The sequence below is a fragment of the Balaenoptera borealis genome, assembly GCF_965194805.1.
Source record: "Balaenoptera borealis genome assembly, chromosome: 5".
NCBI classification, from domain to species: domain Eukaryota; kingdom Metazoa; phylum Chordata; class Mammalia; order Artiodactyla; family Balaenopteridae; genus Balaenoptera; species Balaenoptera borealis.
Genome location: NC_138862.1, coordinates 882,293 through 895,198, shown reverse-complemented (window position 1 = coordinate 895,198; position 12,906 = coordinate 882,293). Strand labels below are relative to the sequence as shown.

Sequence of the window (12,906 nt, the reverse complement as noted above, 5' to 3'; positions counted from 1 at the left end):
CTGGGCTGCCCACTCGTGGCCACGTGAAGCAGGCCGGCGCTCACTGGCCCGTGTGACTGATGGCGGCTGACGGCCTGCAGCCTGGAGCACCCCTGGCGCTCGCTGACCCACTTTCTCCACCGTGGGCTGGAAACATTTACATAACAGATGGCCCCAGACCCTGGCGGAGATGTTTCTAATTAAAAGGAGGCGTGGCATCCCCGCCTGGACCCCCCGCCGTCCGGTTCATCGGTGCAGGCACCTTAGCCTTGGCGCGCACCCTGAGCTTAGGAAGGGCTCTGCAGGGCTGCTGCAGGGTGTCTGCGTGGCAGGGAGCCGTGTCTATTTGGGGCCACTCCGATCGTTTGAACTCGGACCTGGACGCTGTGCGGACCTTGGGCGGGGGCCTCTCGGCTCTGTCCTCCACACAGTCAGGCTGAGTCACCCGCACGCGCACCTCGCTCTCCAACCGTCCTTCAGGTCCGCTACTGTGACCATTCCTTGCCTGTAAATCTTAAAACGGAGCCTAAATGTTGCCTGGCGGGCGAAGTGCTGAACCGATACACTGCAGAAATTATACAATAAGCGGACCCGTGATATGGGATGTAAAGCATTTTCTGAAAACTTTATAAAGGGGGACACACAGCTGTTTGGCAGTTTAGTTAATAGAGACTGAGTCCACTTTAGAATGAGGATAACTAAGGAATCTCGACTCTAGACATAAAGGGAACACAGATCTGTAATCTCCTGGCTTTTTAAGGGTGAAGGGGAGGATTCTGGCACCAATGTGGTGGGAAATGGTCAGATCCAAGGTGACAGCAGAGCAGACACACGGGGGTCCCCAGGCTTGCTGGTCACCCCTTTTCCCCTCCAGCGGCTGAGGGAGCTGGTCCGGTGTCCCTCATCACAGAGGTGACACTGAGGCCCAGGACCATGCGTTAGTCAGCAGTGAGGCCAGGTCACTCGCTGGCGGGCTTTCCCTGAGGCCCATCCCCCCTGCCATGTACCCCAGGCCCCCACAGGTGCCACACCGTGAGTCCCGGGGCCAACCCTTCCTCGTGCTGACTGGGGTGCCCAGGAAGCCTCTGCCTTTCCCCAGCAGCGATGCTGAAGGCGGCAGCCCACCGACCCACCCGCCCGCCCAGGCCCGGTCACCTGACGTGTGCCTTCCCTTGCCAGGTGACACCATCTGGGCCCCATCTGTCCTTCCTCACGGCACCCTCGGCACCTTGAGCCACCACCCCCAGCTACATTTTGGAAGAAAGATGGAGTCCAAGGTCTCAGAAGGTGGCCTGAACGTGACGCTGACCATCCGCCTGCTGATGCACGGAAAGGTGCGGGGGCGGGAGGGGGGAGGGGGGGGCACGCCCACCGCACGGGTCTTCGCTTCGTATTAGGCTTTTTAAATTCTAAGCAATCTCCGACTTACAAAGCAGCTGCAGTGCCGTCCAGATTACGTTTCTCCCAGAACCTTTCGCGACTGGGCTGCCCGCCTGCTGCCCCATCCCCTGTGCCCTAGTGTGTATTTTCTACATGTGAGGGCGTTCTCCTCCAGCACACTAACACTGATGCACACGTGCCGGCCAGGTGGCTAGGGCCCCACTCAAGTGCACGGGTCAGCCCAGGGCTGCCCTTCAGACAGGCGCTCCCCACGCTTCCTTTGCCTTTTGCTTTGAAAGCAAAGTTCCCACCCAGTTCTTCTGTAGAAAGAATGTCCCTCACTTTGGCTTTTTCTGACGTTTCCTCACCGTTGGCAGGAGTGTCACAGAAGCTTTCCTATCAGGTAGTCCGGATTTCAGGGTGTCACTTGGTGGGGGGCACCTGCTGGGCGTCTCCCCAACTCCTCTTCCACAGTCATCAGGGCGTCTTTGCTGGCGGGTCCTTAGGTGCTGCATGAACGTCCTGTGTGCCACCCTTGCTTCATTCGTGGCTTCCTGGACACAGGGTTTGCTGTTCTGCTCGCATCACCCCCCATGCTGTCCCCATGCTGTCCCCGCACTGTCATTATTGATTTTGATGCTCACATTGTCCCTGACTTGGCCATGGTCGCCCCACCGAGCTGGCCCGCGTCCTCTTGGGGGACCCACCGTTCTGACTGCACGTCCTCTCTGCACACCGCTGTCGCTCATCCTTACTTTCCCACTGGTCCTGGAATCAGCGGTTTCTCTAGAGAACCCGACTCCCTTGAGTGGAGGATGGTGGGATGGTGTTAGACCCCAGAGGTGGGCACGTGGGGTGCTCAACGGCTTTTGGGCTGCTGTGGGCCCCAGACTGAGCTAGGGAATATGTGTTTGTGTGTGTGCGTGCGCGCGTGCGCTTGTGTGTGTGGGTGTGGGTGCGTGTAATCATACACACCTATGTCTGCGCACATTTGCGCACTATTTATTTCCATATTTATCTCTAAATTGGGCTGCGAGTTCACACCCCCTATTCCAGTCCAATAGCACAGGGTTCATCCTGGCTCCTCTCTCTGGTGTTTGTGCCATGAGAAACCCAGGGGACGGCAGAGGCTGGCATAGTGCCTGGGGCACTGCTCTCCCTAGATTTCCGGAAACTGGTGCTCACACCTACAGCCTCCCTTTCCGTGATGGAGGGATGCTGACCGCCTTTCCCGCTCCCAGGGTGGGTAGCATTTGGTCAAGGTTGTCAGAAGCTGGGTGTATACCGTGGAGGACAGTCTGAGGTCAGACGCACGGCCCCCCCTCCAGCAGCTGCTGCCACAGCAAGTATCAAACCCTGCCCCTGGGAGGTGAGGCGCCCTGGCTGCCGGAGGGGCCACCACCCCATGCCCAGCTGCCCTTTGCTGCCACAGCCCCTGCTGCACACGCGCCCTCCTGGCCTCGCAGAACTGAGGCGTTTCCCAGGACACTGTGATCCCTGAGGGCTTCACTGTAATGAGGAAGATGAGTTTGATTGTGGAAGCCGCTCTCTGCAGCTAGAAGCAGGCTGGCCCCGCCTCCCTGAGGTGCCGTGGCGGAGCCTGTGGGTCTGTCCCAGGCTGGGCAGTGCTGCGACGGGCAGTCCTGGCCGGGAGCGAGTCTGAACCATCGCGGGCCCCAGGCTTTAGAACCATGGCGGTGTGCTCCAGAGTTTTTCAGTGTTCTACATTTTTTAAAAAAACTCAAATAGCAATAGCAGCGCTAAATTTTTATACATCACAAAATCATTGGGGGAGATTTTATCTTTCATCCATTTCTTGCAGGGTTTCCTTGAGGGCTTAAGTGCACAGGTGATACCTGTTGGCATGTTTATCTGGACAGCAGCTGGCCATTCTCTTTCTCTTTGTCTGCCCGCTCCCTCCCGACCGCCCAGCCTCCCGTCCGCATGCGTGACCTGGAAGGCGGACGCCCTTGTGGCGCCTGTCGCAGGGGTTTTGCTCCTTCTGCTCTGTGACGTCATCTTTCTGTGATTCTTTTCCCACAGGAAGTTGGCAGCATCATCGGGAAGGTAATTATTTTTTTTATTCTTATTTTTTTGGCTGCCTTGGGTCTTCGTAGCTACGCGTGGGCTTTCTCTAGTTGCGGTGAGCGGTGGCTTCTCTTGTTGCAGGGCACGGGCTCTAGGCGTGCAGGCTTCAGTAGTTGCGGCACGTGGGCTCAGTAGTTGTGGCTCGCGGGCTCTAGAGCACAGGCTCAGTAGTTGTGGCGCACGGGCTTAGTTGCTCCGCGGCACATGGGATCTTCCTGGACCAGGGCTCGAACCATTGTCCCCTGCATTGGCAGGCAGATTCTTAACCACTGCGCCACCAGGGAAGTCCCAGGAAGGTAATTATTGAGTGAACTCTGCCTCTAGCGGGGTATCTCAGAGGGACAGCGAGGTCTGGAGCACCCCTGTGCAGGGGGGTGAGCCGCACACGGTGTGTGCCAGGTGAGCAGTGAGGATCCCACTGGAATCCTGCCCCGTCGCCTTCAGGCTGCACCCCCATGAGGCCGGTCGCAGAGCTTCCCGTTGTCCAGCCCTGTGGGAGCTGGGGAGTCGTCCCCCGAGGCAGCCCCGCCGCCCACCTGCCCTGGTGGCCAGTCCTTCTTCCCGGGTTTGAGAGCTCAGTACCAGTTCCCACGTGCATTCCTGGGAGCAGTCTCCCACCTCCGGCCTGAGTGGTGGTGAGTCCGTTCTCAAAGAAACGTTCCCCTGGGGAAAGTGAGCGCTGGTTTGGAAGCTGGGTGCGTGTAGGAGAGAGGTGGGCCAGGACCCCGCACCCCCATTCCTTGCGACCGTCTCTGGCTTCGCTGGTTCCTCGTGGTCCCTGAATGGTGGGGGAACCCCCGGAGCTCAGAGTCAGGCTTCTTTTCACAAGTTCCTCGTGGGATCACCCGAGGGCCTCGTCCCCACTTTGCCGGCTGTGAGGCTGGGGGACGGGCGCAAACCCGCCCCGTGGAGCAGGTGCCCAGGCCAAGCGTGGAGCCGCATCAGGTCCCTGGGGCCAGGTCTGCCCAGCCCACAGCCTGTGCCCTGGGCGAGGTGGCGGGCGGGCCAGGGAGTCACGCATGTCGGGCCCAGAGCCCACCTTCGAGGGCTGGGGCGCCCGGCCTCCCGTGCCTGTGGTGGAAGCCCAAGTGACCCCCTCCCTTGTCTGAACCTCTGTTCCAGAAAGGAGAGACCGTGAAGAAGATGCGTGAAGAGGTGAGTTGGCGCCCTGAGCCACGTGCTGTTTCTGTGAGGGCGGGAGGGAGGAGGCCAGGGCCTCCTAGCAGCTCTGCGCCCAGCCCCATGCGGCCGGGACCCGCCGGGAGTCCCGCATGGCAGGGATGTGAGCGAGGGGTGGCCATGCGGAGCCCCGAAGCGCACACCAGCAGTTCAGGTGCCCTCCCGGTCACGACCGGGTCACAGCCAGCACAGTAGGACAGGACCGGCCATCAGTGCCGAGGCTCGGGCACCACCAGCCGGCAGGAGTCCCCAGTGGTCAGTAGGATCCAGCCCACTGCCGGCCCCAAGGCTTTAATCCAGTTTCTGGGGTCTGCGTACCTCCCTCCCAGAGCGGGGCAAGGATCAACATCTCGGAAGGAAACTGCCCAGAAAGAATCGTGACCATCACGGGCCCGACAGACGCCATCTTCAAGGCCTTTGCCATGATCGCCTACAAGTTTGAGGAGGTAAGGGGCGCCCCTAGGGAGCCCTGTCCCAGAAGAGGGGACGTCTCAGCCCCTCTGCCTCCTCTGCCTCCCCGGGGACTGCCCCCTCCGGTCCACCTGGTGACAGGCCAGGGTCCCTCCTCCCCCAAGGCCCCCCTCCCTCACTGAGCGGTCCCTCGGGGCCTGCCCCCAGAGCACGAGTCCTCAGGGAAGGCCTGGCGCTGGCAGTGAAGCGGCCATGTCCAGGCCTCAGCCCTGTCCACAGCAGCTGACCGCCAGTGTGTTTAGCTTGGCTCAGATGTGGACGGACAAAGGGAGACCCAGGCCTGGGAAATCTACATGCATTTATGTGTCTGTGCACTTTTGTGTACATCTGTCAGAGTTCAACCTTAAGATTTTTATGTGTTTCTGATATTTTTGAAATTGCTAAAAGTTATCTGGAGATGCATTTGGTGGCTTTACTTGAAGGGTGATCAAGCTGGGGAGTAAGTCCTTCTGTCAAATGGATCACCCTCTGTCCAAGCCCCTCTCTGCCCGCCAGGCCTTAGGGACAGAGGTCAGACCCTGCGTCCAGGCACCCTGGGGGTCTGCGCCCCACCCTGCGGCAGCAGCGTGACTGCCCAGATGTGCACGTCTGGGGGTCCCCTTGTGTTCTCCAGCCGCCCCGCCTCGTCCCCTGAGCCTGGCCTGGCCGCGCAGCCCCTGTGACCAGCGCAGCCCGGCCACCGTGTCCTCCCGCTGTTCACCCTCAGCCGTTTGCCATCGTGCCTCTGCCTCCCCCTCGTCCTCGTCTCCCCAACCCCCGACAGGGAGCCTGCTAGGCTCTCGCGGCCGACGCACGTGCCTCTCCCTCCCCAGGACATCATTAACTGCATGAGCAACAGCCCAGCCACCAGCAAGCCCCCGGTGACGCTGAGGTTGGTGGTCCCCGCCAGCCAGTGCGGGTCCCTGATCGGCAAAGGCGGCTCCAAGATCAAGGAGATCAGGGAGGTAACGAGCCCTCCCCGCCCGGGAGCCGAGCGCCGGGCGGGTCAGGATGTCCCTAGGGCAGAGCACTAGCCGGGTCCCTGCAGACCGTGCAGCACAGAGCTTGCAGCAGGGGAGGGACGAGCCACAAGGCAGAGCGACCGTGGGAGCCCCCGCTGTGGGCGTCGCGCAGAGGAGCCCAGGCCTGACTCCCGGCACGCGGCCGTGGCACCCCCACCCAGTCCTGGGCTCCAGGGCCCGGGCCCTGCCCCCCGGGAGGCTGCCGCTCCCACTGCCGGGCCCCGTTTCCTGAGAGTCGCTGAGCCGTCCCAGCTGGGGTGGGGCTTGCCTGAGGCGCCCACCTTACCTTCACAAGCTCATCTCCCAAGGAAACCCCGAGACCTTCCTTCCCCAAAGGATGGCAGCCCCCAGGCTTGATTCCTTCCAGGAAAGACGGCCGCACTCTTTAGGCCCCATGACTGGGATCCAGCTTTCTCTGTGACCTCAAACTCCACAGAGAGAGAGAATTCCACATATTTGAAAAAAAAACTCTGTCTCCTGAGATGCCGCTTCCGCACCCAGCGTCGCCCGCCCTGCTCCAGGTCCGCGGTGCCCTGGCAGCGGCGGGCTGAGCTGGATGGGGCTGCCCCGGGGGCTCCAGACGGAGCGTGCGGAGGAAGGGCGTGGGGGGTGACCTGGGGCAGCGGCGGGGGGCGTCCCAAGGCGTGCCGTGCCCTCGACGCCCCCGGGGGCACCCAGGAAGTGCCGCTGCAGTGCACACTGCCCCCCTCGGTGGGGCCCCTTCCAACGTCTGGTCTCTCCAGTCCACAGGTGCCCAGGTCCAGGTGGCGGGGGACATGCTGCCCAACTCCACGGAGCGGGCAGTGACCATCTCGGGGACCCCCGACGCCATCATCCAGTGTGTCAAGCAAATCTGTGTGGTCATGCTGGAGGTACAGTCTGTCAACAAGTCCAGGGCTCCTCGCCAGCCTGCCCCTCACTCCGTGCCGGCCGGGGCTTCTGAGCGTTGGAGGCCTCGGGGCCCTGAGGATTCATGTGGTCAGGGTCGCGTGAGGGCGGGCCTCAGGGACGGCCTGCAGGCTCCGTGGGAGGGCAGCCGCCGGCTCCTGCCGCCTCGGGTGGGTCGGTCGTCTTCACTGGGGATCTGGGGAGAGAACGGAGAACGTGGGGGGCATGAGCCCCTCCCCTCATTTCTGGAGCTGGATCAAGAGTTAGTAGTCCATGGTGTGAGGGGCGTTCAGCAAAGGGTCAGTCCTTAAAAGTGGTGCAGGTGTGCCCTGGGGCCAGGTTTGGGCTGGAGATGCAGATGGAGTGAAGAGGCCCACGCCATGGACAGGACCCCACTGCACGGGACCAGCCTGAGGGCGTCAGAGATGCTGCCGAGGTACAATGGGCAGGACTTAGGAAAAGCACACGAAAATGCCCCAACTGTGAAGACAGAAAGAAGTAAACAAAAGGATTAACCAAAGGAGAAGCAAGGAAGGCACAGCTGAGCAGGAAAAACCTCTCTTGAAAATCTGAGGGAAAAAAACCCAAGATTTAACTTTCAATCAATACCCAAACTGCTGCAAGATTAATTGAAGCTATCAATAATAGTTGCTGGTCTTTCTTAAGCTAAAATGAAGTCATCGTGCCTCAGACGAAAGGTTTCAATACCTGTGCTGGTGGCCCGGCCACCTGGGCCCTCCTCCCCCCATGCCCGAAGCTCTTGACGGAGGGTCTGCCTGAGGTGACAGCAGTCTCCCTCAGGAATTAGCCTCGGGGGCGGGGGGGGGGCAGCGGTGGGTTCTCCCTCTTTTGTACTTGACATGGTGTTAAAGCACCATGTCCAACTCCTTAAAAAAGAATTTGTATCGTTTTTATTTTCCTGAAGTATGATATTGGGAAATCAAAACTATTTTTCTAGATATTTCGTTCTGAAGCTTTCCCCACACGCTGGTCACGGTGAGGATGAGTGTTCTCTTCAGTCCCGGCGCTAGGACCGTGAGGGGCCGTGAGGGTGGGTAGCGAGCAGGGCCCGGCACCCCTAGTGTGGCAGATGCCCAAGCGGCCTGGTGGGTGGCAGTGCCCAGGCGAGGCGGGATGGCGTGAACCACTCCAGGAGGGACGCCGCCTCCGATGTCCCCGACGAGGTCAGAACAGGACATGTGGGCTCCTCAGGACCCCTCCCACGTGGCCTTGCTTGTGCCACGTTTGTGGTCAGACGTGACCCCACAGGAGAGCTTGACCCCGTTGGCTGTGGGGCGCTGGTGCCCCCAGGGCCGTGAAACGGCGAACGCTGAAGCACACGGGCAGGCGTGATCGGTCCTCGAGGGACGGGGACAAGGCCTCCTGCCGTTGGTGTCACGAAGCCCCCGGAGGCCGGAGCAGCCACTTATGGGGGAGGAAGCGTCACCGCAGCTAGGAGCCCCTGGTCCGATGTTAAATGAAGAGTGACTGGAGTTTCGGGCTCTGGGGTGGGGGGCTCCGCCCATGAAATCACTACCGAAGGAAGGAGGGGCTGCTCGAGGTGTGGCGGGTCGGTGGAGAACGCGAGGGTCGGGGCTGCAGCCCTGGGTCGGGGGCGTGTGCTCAGAAGGCCTCCCTCCACCAGAGGTCAGCTCGAAGGGAACTGGGCGTCATGGCCATCAGGGCCAGTGGAGGGCAGGCGCTGCCGTCGGCGGGGTCGGAGTGCACCATGGAGCAAGGTGACAGTTGAGGCTGAGAAGCAGGGAGCCCACCCCCCAGTTCAGGGATGGAGTGGGGGCAGCAGCTGGACCGAGTCCTCCTTTCGCAGCGGAAACGGTCACTCAGGGTAGTCACGCTTCCTGCACGGTGACCCCTAATCGCCCCGAGACCACAGAGAACCCGGCTGTAGAGGCACCTGGACACGACCTCAGATGAGCCGGAGACGGGAGGACGGGAGCCCAGCGTCACCCACACGGGGTCAGCACACCGGCCCTCGAAGCAGCCCCTCTTGCTCTCCACAAGATCACGCAGCAGGCCAAGGTCACTCAACGTGTCAAGGTCACACAGAACATCCAAGGTCACACAGCAGGCCAAGGTCACATGGTGTGTTCCAGGTCACACAGTAGGCCAAGGTCACACTGTGTTCAAGGTCACACAGCACACATCTAAGGTCACACAGTGTGTTCAAGGGCACGCAGCATGGACAAGGTCGCATGGTGTGGCCTGGGCTGCAGAGTTGAAGCTGCCACCCCCTCTGTTGTCCCCACCTCCCTGTGTGTGTCTTGGGTTGTGTCACTCTGAGGTCACACCGCCTGGTGGCTGGGCCTGGGTGGGCAATGGCCTCAGGAACTCCCAGCAAAGACAGGCTGCCCTGGTCCCTGAGCTCTGTCTCTGGCTGGTGGTGCTGCTGACTCAGGACTCCCGACAACAGCCCGGGCCCAGCCCTGTGGACTTTGCTCCCAGGGAAGACGGTCACCCAGGCAAGGGGACAGGGGAGGGCCTGATGGCTTCTGACCAAGGGGTCAGGTTGACATCATCAGAATCTGGCCGACTTCTGGTGCTTGAGGATATCGTTCACCCCAAGATATGAATCCTATACTTTTGGACACAGAATAATGAAAGGAAATTGTAGCAAATTGCATCACAACTGTGGACTATTTCATTTGGACTCTAAGGTGCATTAAATGATGGCTCTTTTTTTAAATAGTAAAGTTGGATGTTTCTAACTTTCCTGTGACGATGTCGACTGAACATCAGCCCAGGCCACACGAAGCCCCGGCACTGGCACCGAGTCCCCGGGGGATCTTTCCCAAGGACTGAAGGAGGGGGCGCACCCCTCTCAGAACGCGGCACCTGTGCTGGCACCTGGGAAGGGTCACGTGCGCGGGCAGGGACGCATCCGCCCGCCTCACCCGTCACCCGCCGCCTCCTGCTGGGGCTGTGTGTAGGGCCGTGGTCCCTGGAGGACCTGGGGGCTGGGGAGGGCGGGGCGGCGCGGGGGGGCTCGGAAGGAGACCTCACGACTGCCAGGCTGCGAAGCTGCTCTAACGCTCTCTCTCCCTCTCCTGTCCCTTTTCCTAGTCCCCACCGAAAGGTGCCACCATTCCCTACCGCCCAAAGCCCGCCTCCACCCCTGTCATTTTTGCAGGTGGTCAGGTAAGAGCCGACCCGCTCTCGGCCTCCACTGCCAACCTCAGCCTTTTACTGCAGCCCCCGCCGCTGCCCGTTAGTGCACTCAGGTTTTCTCCCTTCTCACGTGCACGTGTCCCCCGCGCACGCTGGACGCAGAGCTTTCCCGGCCCGCAGCCGGCCCTGGGGTGGACGCGGACCACCGCGAGAGAGACCCGCCGGGCAGCGTCCGCAGACAGAAAGGGCCGAGGCGGACGCCCTGTGGAGGCTGGGCCCAGGAGGACTCTGGTCCGGGCTCAGGCCTGCTCAGCCGGGCAGCACCGCCCGAGTCTAGGTTCCCGGTGTTTTTAGGAAGCTCAGAGGCAGGAAGGGCCGGGAGCATTACCAGGGGTTTTATGACTCCTGGTTGAGGCAACTACGACTGTAAGAACTGGCCCCATCTCCCCTGAAATACACGCTCCCAACTTCCCACACACGAGTTTCCCCCAGGAGCACGTGAGGGACGAGACAAGGATGAAGGAGAGGCCAGCTGGGCGTCCCGTTACAGGGACGACCCTCTCCCTCCTCCCTGCCCCACCCCGGCTGCAGGCCCCGCTGGCTGGCCATGGCCACTTCACACACCTGCTGTTTTGGTGGGTGCCCCTGAGCTTTCTCTCCCGCCAGGGAGGGCCTGGGAACCAGGGGTCATGGAGATTTCTGTCTGAGGCCAATGGTTGGCTTAGCGGGACCTGGAGGGGCCGACAGGGGGGCCGTGCCCTGTCTTCTGCCCTTGGGCACTGGGCTCAGAGGCGTCCGCCAGGAGCTCGCTTTGTCCCTTCGCAGCAGGGTCACGGCAGCCGTGGTCGAGGGACTTTGAAAAGGCCAGGCCAGTGTGCCAGGAGAAGCTCTGCGTCCAGGCGGCAGTGCTGTGTGCCTTGTTCAAGGGAGAGTTAAGACAGAGACTTCCCAGATGACCCAGGACGGGAGGGCCGTGAAGGAAAAGAGGCAAATACACACTCTCCACGTTTTTCTCTGCTCTGTAAGGGAACCTCGTCCGGTTTCTCTCCCGCTGAGCCCCGTGAGGTGAGGGCAGGGTCTGAGCTCCTGCGGCAGCGTTTGTGGCGAATCCCCGGGGAGAGGGGGGCAGCGGCTCCAGCGGCCCCCGTGGTTCAGGGCAGCCGCAGACGGCCCGCCTCGTTCAGAGCTCCTTTCCTGCCGCACATCCGTGATCAGCGGCAGGTTAGTTACCTGCGTGGCCTCAGCCCCAACATGCGAGCAAGCCCGCGATGATTCCACACGGGGAAGCATGGGCTTTATTCAGAGGGGAGGCATGTTAACACGAGCCAGAGCCTGGCAGCCTCCCGGGCCCAGCCCAGCCCCGGCCGGCAAAGCAGGGTGTCACCCACCCCCCAGTCAGGACGGCGAGGTCACCGCCACCGTGGGCTTCGCAGGGGCTCAGCACCTTAACCCAGCGCCTGTGCCCTGGGGACAGGTAGTGTGGCCAGTGACTGACTAGTGTTGGTCGCCGGCGGGGGACAGAGTCACAGGAGGGTCACCGCGGCGCTGCAGGTAGCGGGCAGAGGGGCCACTGTACCAGGCCCCGGGCCCTCCCCGCCCGCGTTCAGGACGCGCTGCACACCCAGGCTTCAGAGCCTCGCCTCGCCCTGTCCCCGTGTCCCCGTGAAGACGCCCGCGCGTCCCCGCCGCCGAGAGGCACTTCCTGCCGTCCCAGCAGGTTCGGTCCGTAAAGATTTCATCCAGGCGGAACCTGTGACCTGTCGTCTGTCTGTACCTCTGCCCTGAAATGATGGTAGGCGGCCCGTGCACTTCCAGTAGAACTAGAAACCATAACACCTGAGTGATGAAAAGATAAGTCAGAGACTGAAAGTGTCTGGGCTAAAGAACTGCCAGCCGGGGAGCACATGGGCAGCACTGTCCCAGGGCCTGTCACACTCGGGGACACGTTGGCGCAGTGCCTGGTGGCGTCCCACGGCCCCGATCACGCACAGCCTCCCCGGTGCTTGCTGTTTCTCATCAGGTTCCTTTCCTTCCCCACGAGGTGCCCGGGCCTCCCCGAGATGGGGGCTCTGCGCCCGCCCCACCTGCAGGCCTAGCGTGGCTGGTGCCGCACGTTCCACCTCACCGAGTCCCAGTGGCAGGTCTTTGTCTTTACTCTCCCTCGACTCTGTGTGGTTTGTTTGTTTTCTGGCTGTGAGTTTCTGGAAGCATCTCGGCTGAGGGACTGTTGAGGCAGGTGGGGCGGGCAGTGGGAGAGGCTCCGGGGCCCACACACGCGCTGCGGCTGCTCCGAGTCACTGTCTTGAAGGCAAGTGACACGGTGACGGCAGAACAAGCCCCCTCTGGGAGCTGTGCCACCAAGAGCACGCTGCCCCCACGTCACAACGGCCACCCAGTCCCCTGAGGCTGGAGGACAATCGGCCAACCTGTGGCTGATTTGGGTGCATTTCTTACTTAACCTGGCGTTCGCAAAATTGGTTTTGAGTCACCTTTTAAAGTTTTCTGTTTTGTTGTTTGGGTTTCTTGGAGTAAATATTTCCTGAAAGTGTTTACTCTGATAGCCGATTCAGTTCTCAAAAGGTTAATAATCAGTGAATCTATGGCAACGGTCAAGCGGATCGTTCTTAGATACTGTCAGTTGGGGAGCAAGGGGGGTGAGAGTCGGAAGCCATCTGCTTGGTCCTTCCCCTCCCCCCCGCCCCGCCCCATCGTGTGTCTGGTTGTAGCTCCAGCCACCAAGGGACCCGGGAGGCTCGATGCCAGGACCCTGCCCCCCATCTCGGCACCCCGGGCC

General features: G+C 61.4%; 1 protein-coding gene across 18 annotated transcripts in view; it reads left to right on the top strand.

Annotated features, from left to right (window-relative positions):
* PCBP3 (poly(rC) binding protein 3) overlaps positions 1-12,906 on the top strand; it is a 213,296-nt gene that overhangs the window by 184,731 nt on the left and 15,659 nt on the right. For 8 of the 18 annotated variants that reach the window (XM_082392514.1, XM_082392513.1, XM_082392511.1 and 5 more), the window contains 7 exons: positions 1,159-1,313; positions 3,403-3,426; positions 4,570-4,602; positions 4,956-5,072; positions 5,910-6,041; positions 6,842-6,970; positions 10,068-10,211. In XM_082392514.1, the coding sequence (XP_082248640.1) occupies positions 1,159-1,313; positions 3,403-3,426; positions 4,570-4,602; positions 4,956-5,072; positions 5,910-6,041; positions 6,842-6,970; positions 10,068-10,211 (734 nt within the window). The remainder of the gene's footprint in view (positions 1-1,158; positions 1,314-3,402; positions 3,427-4,569; positions 4,603-4,955; positions 5,073-5,909; positions 6,042-6,841; positions 6,971-10,067; positions 10,212-12,906) is intronic. The other 10 variants (XM_082392503.1, XM_082392500.1, XM_082392501.1 and 7 more) reach the window with 3 other exon arrangements.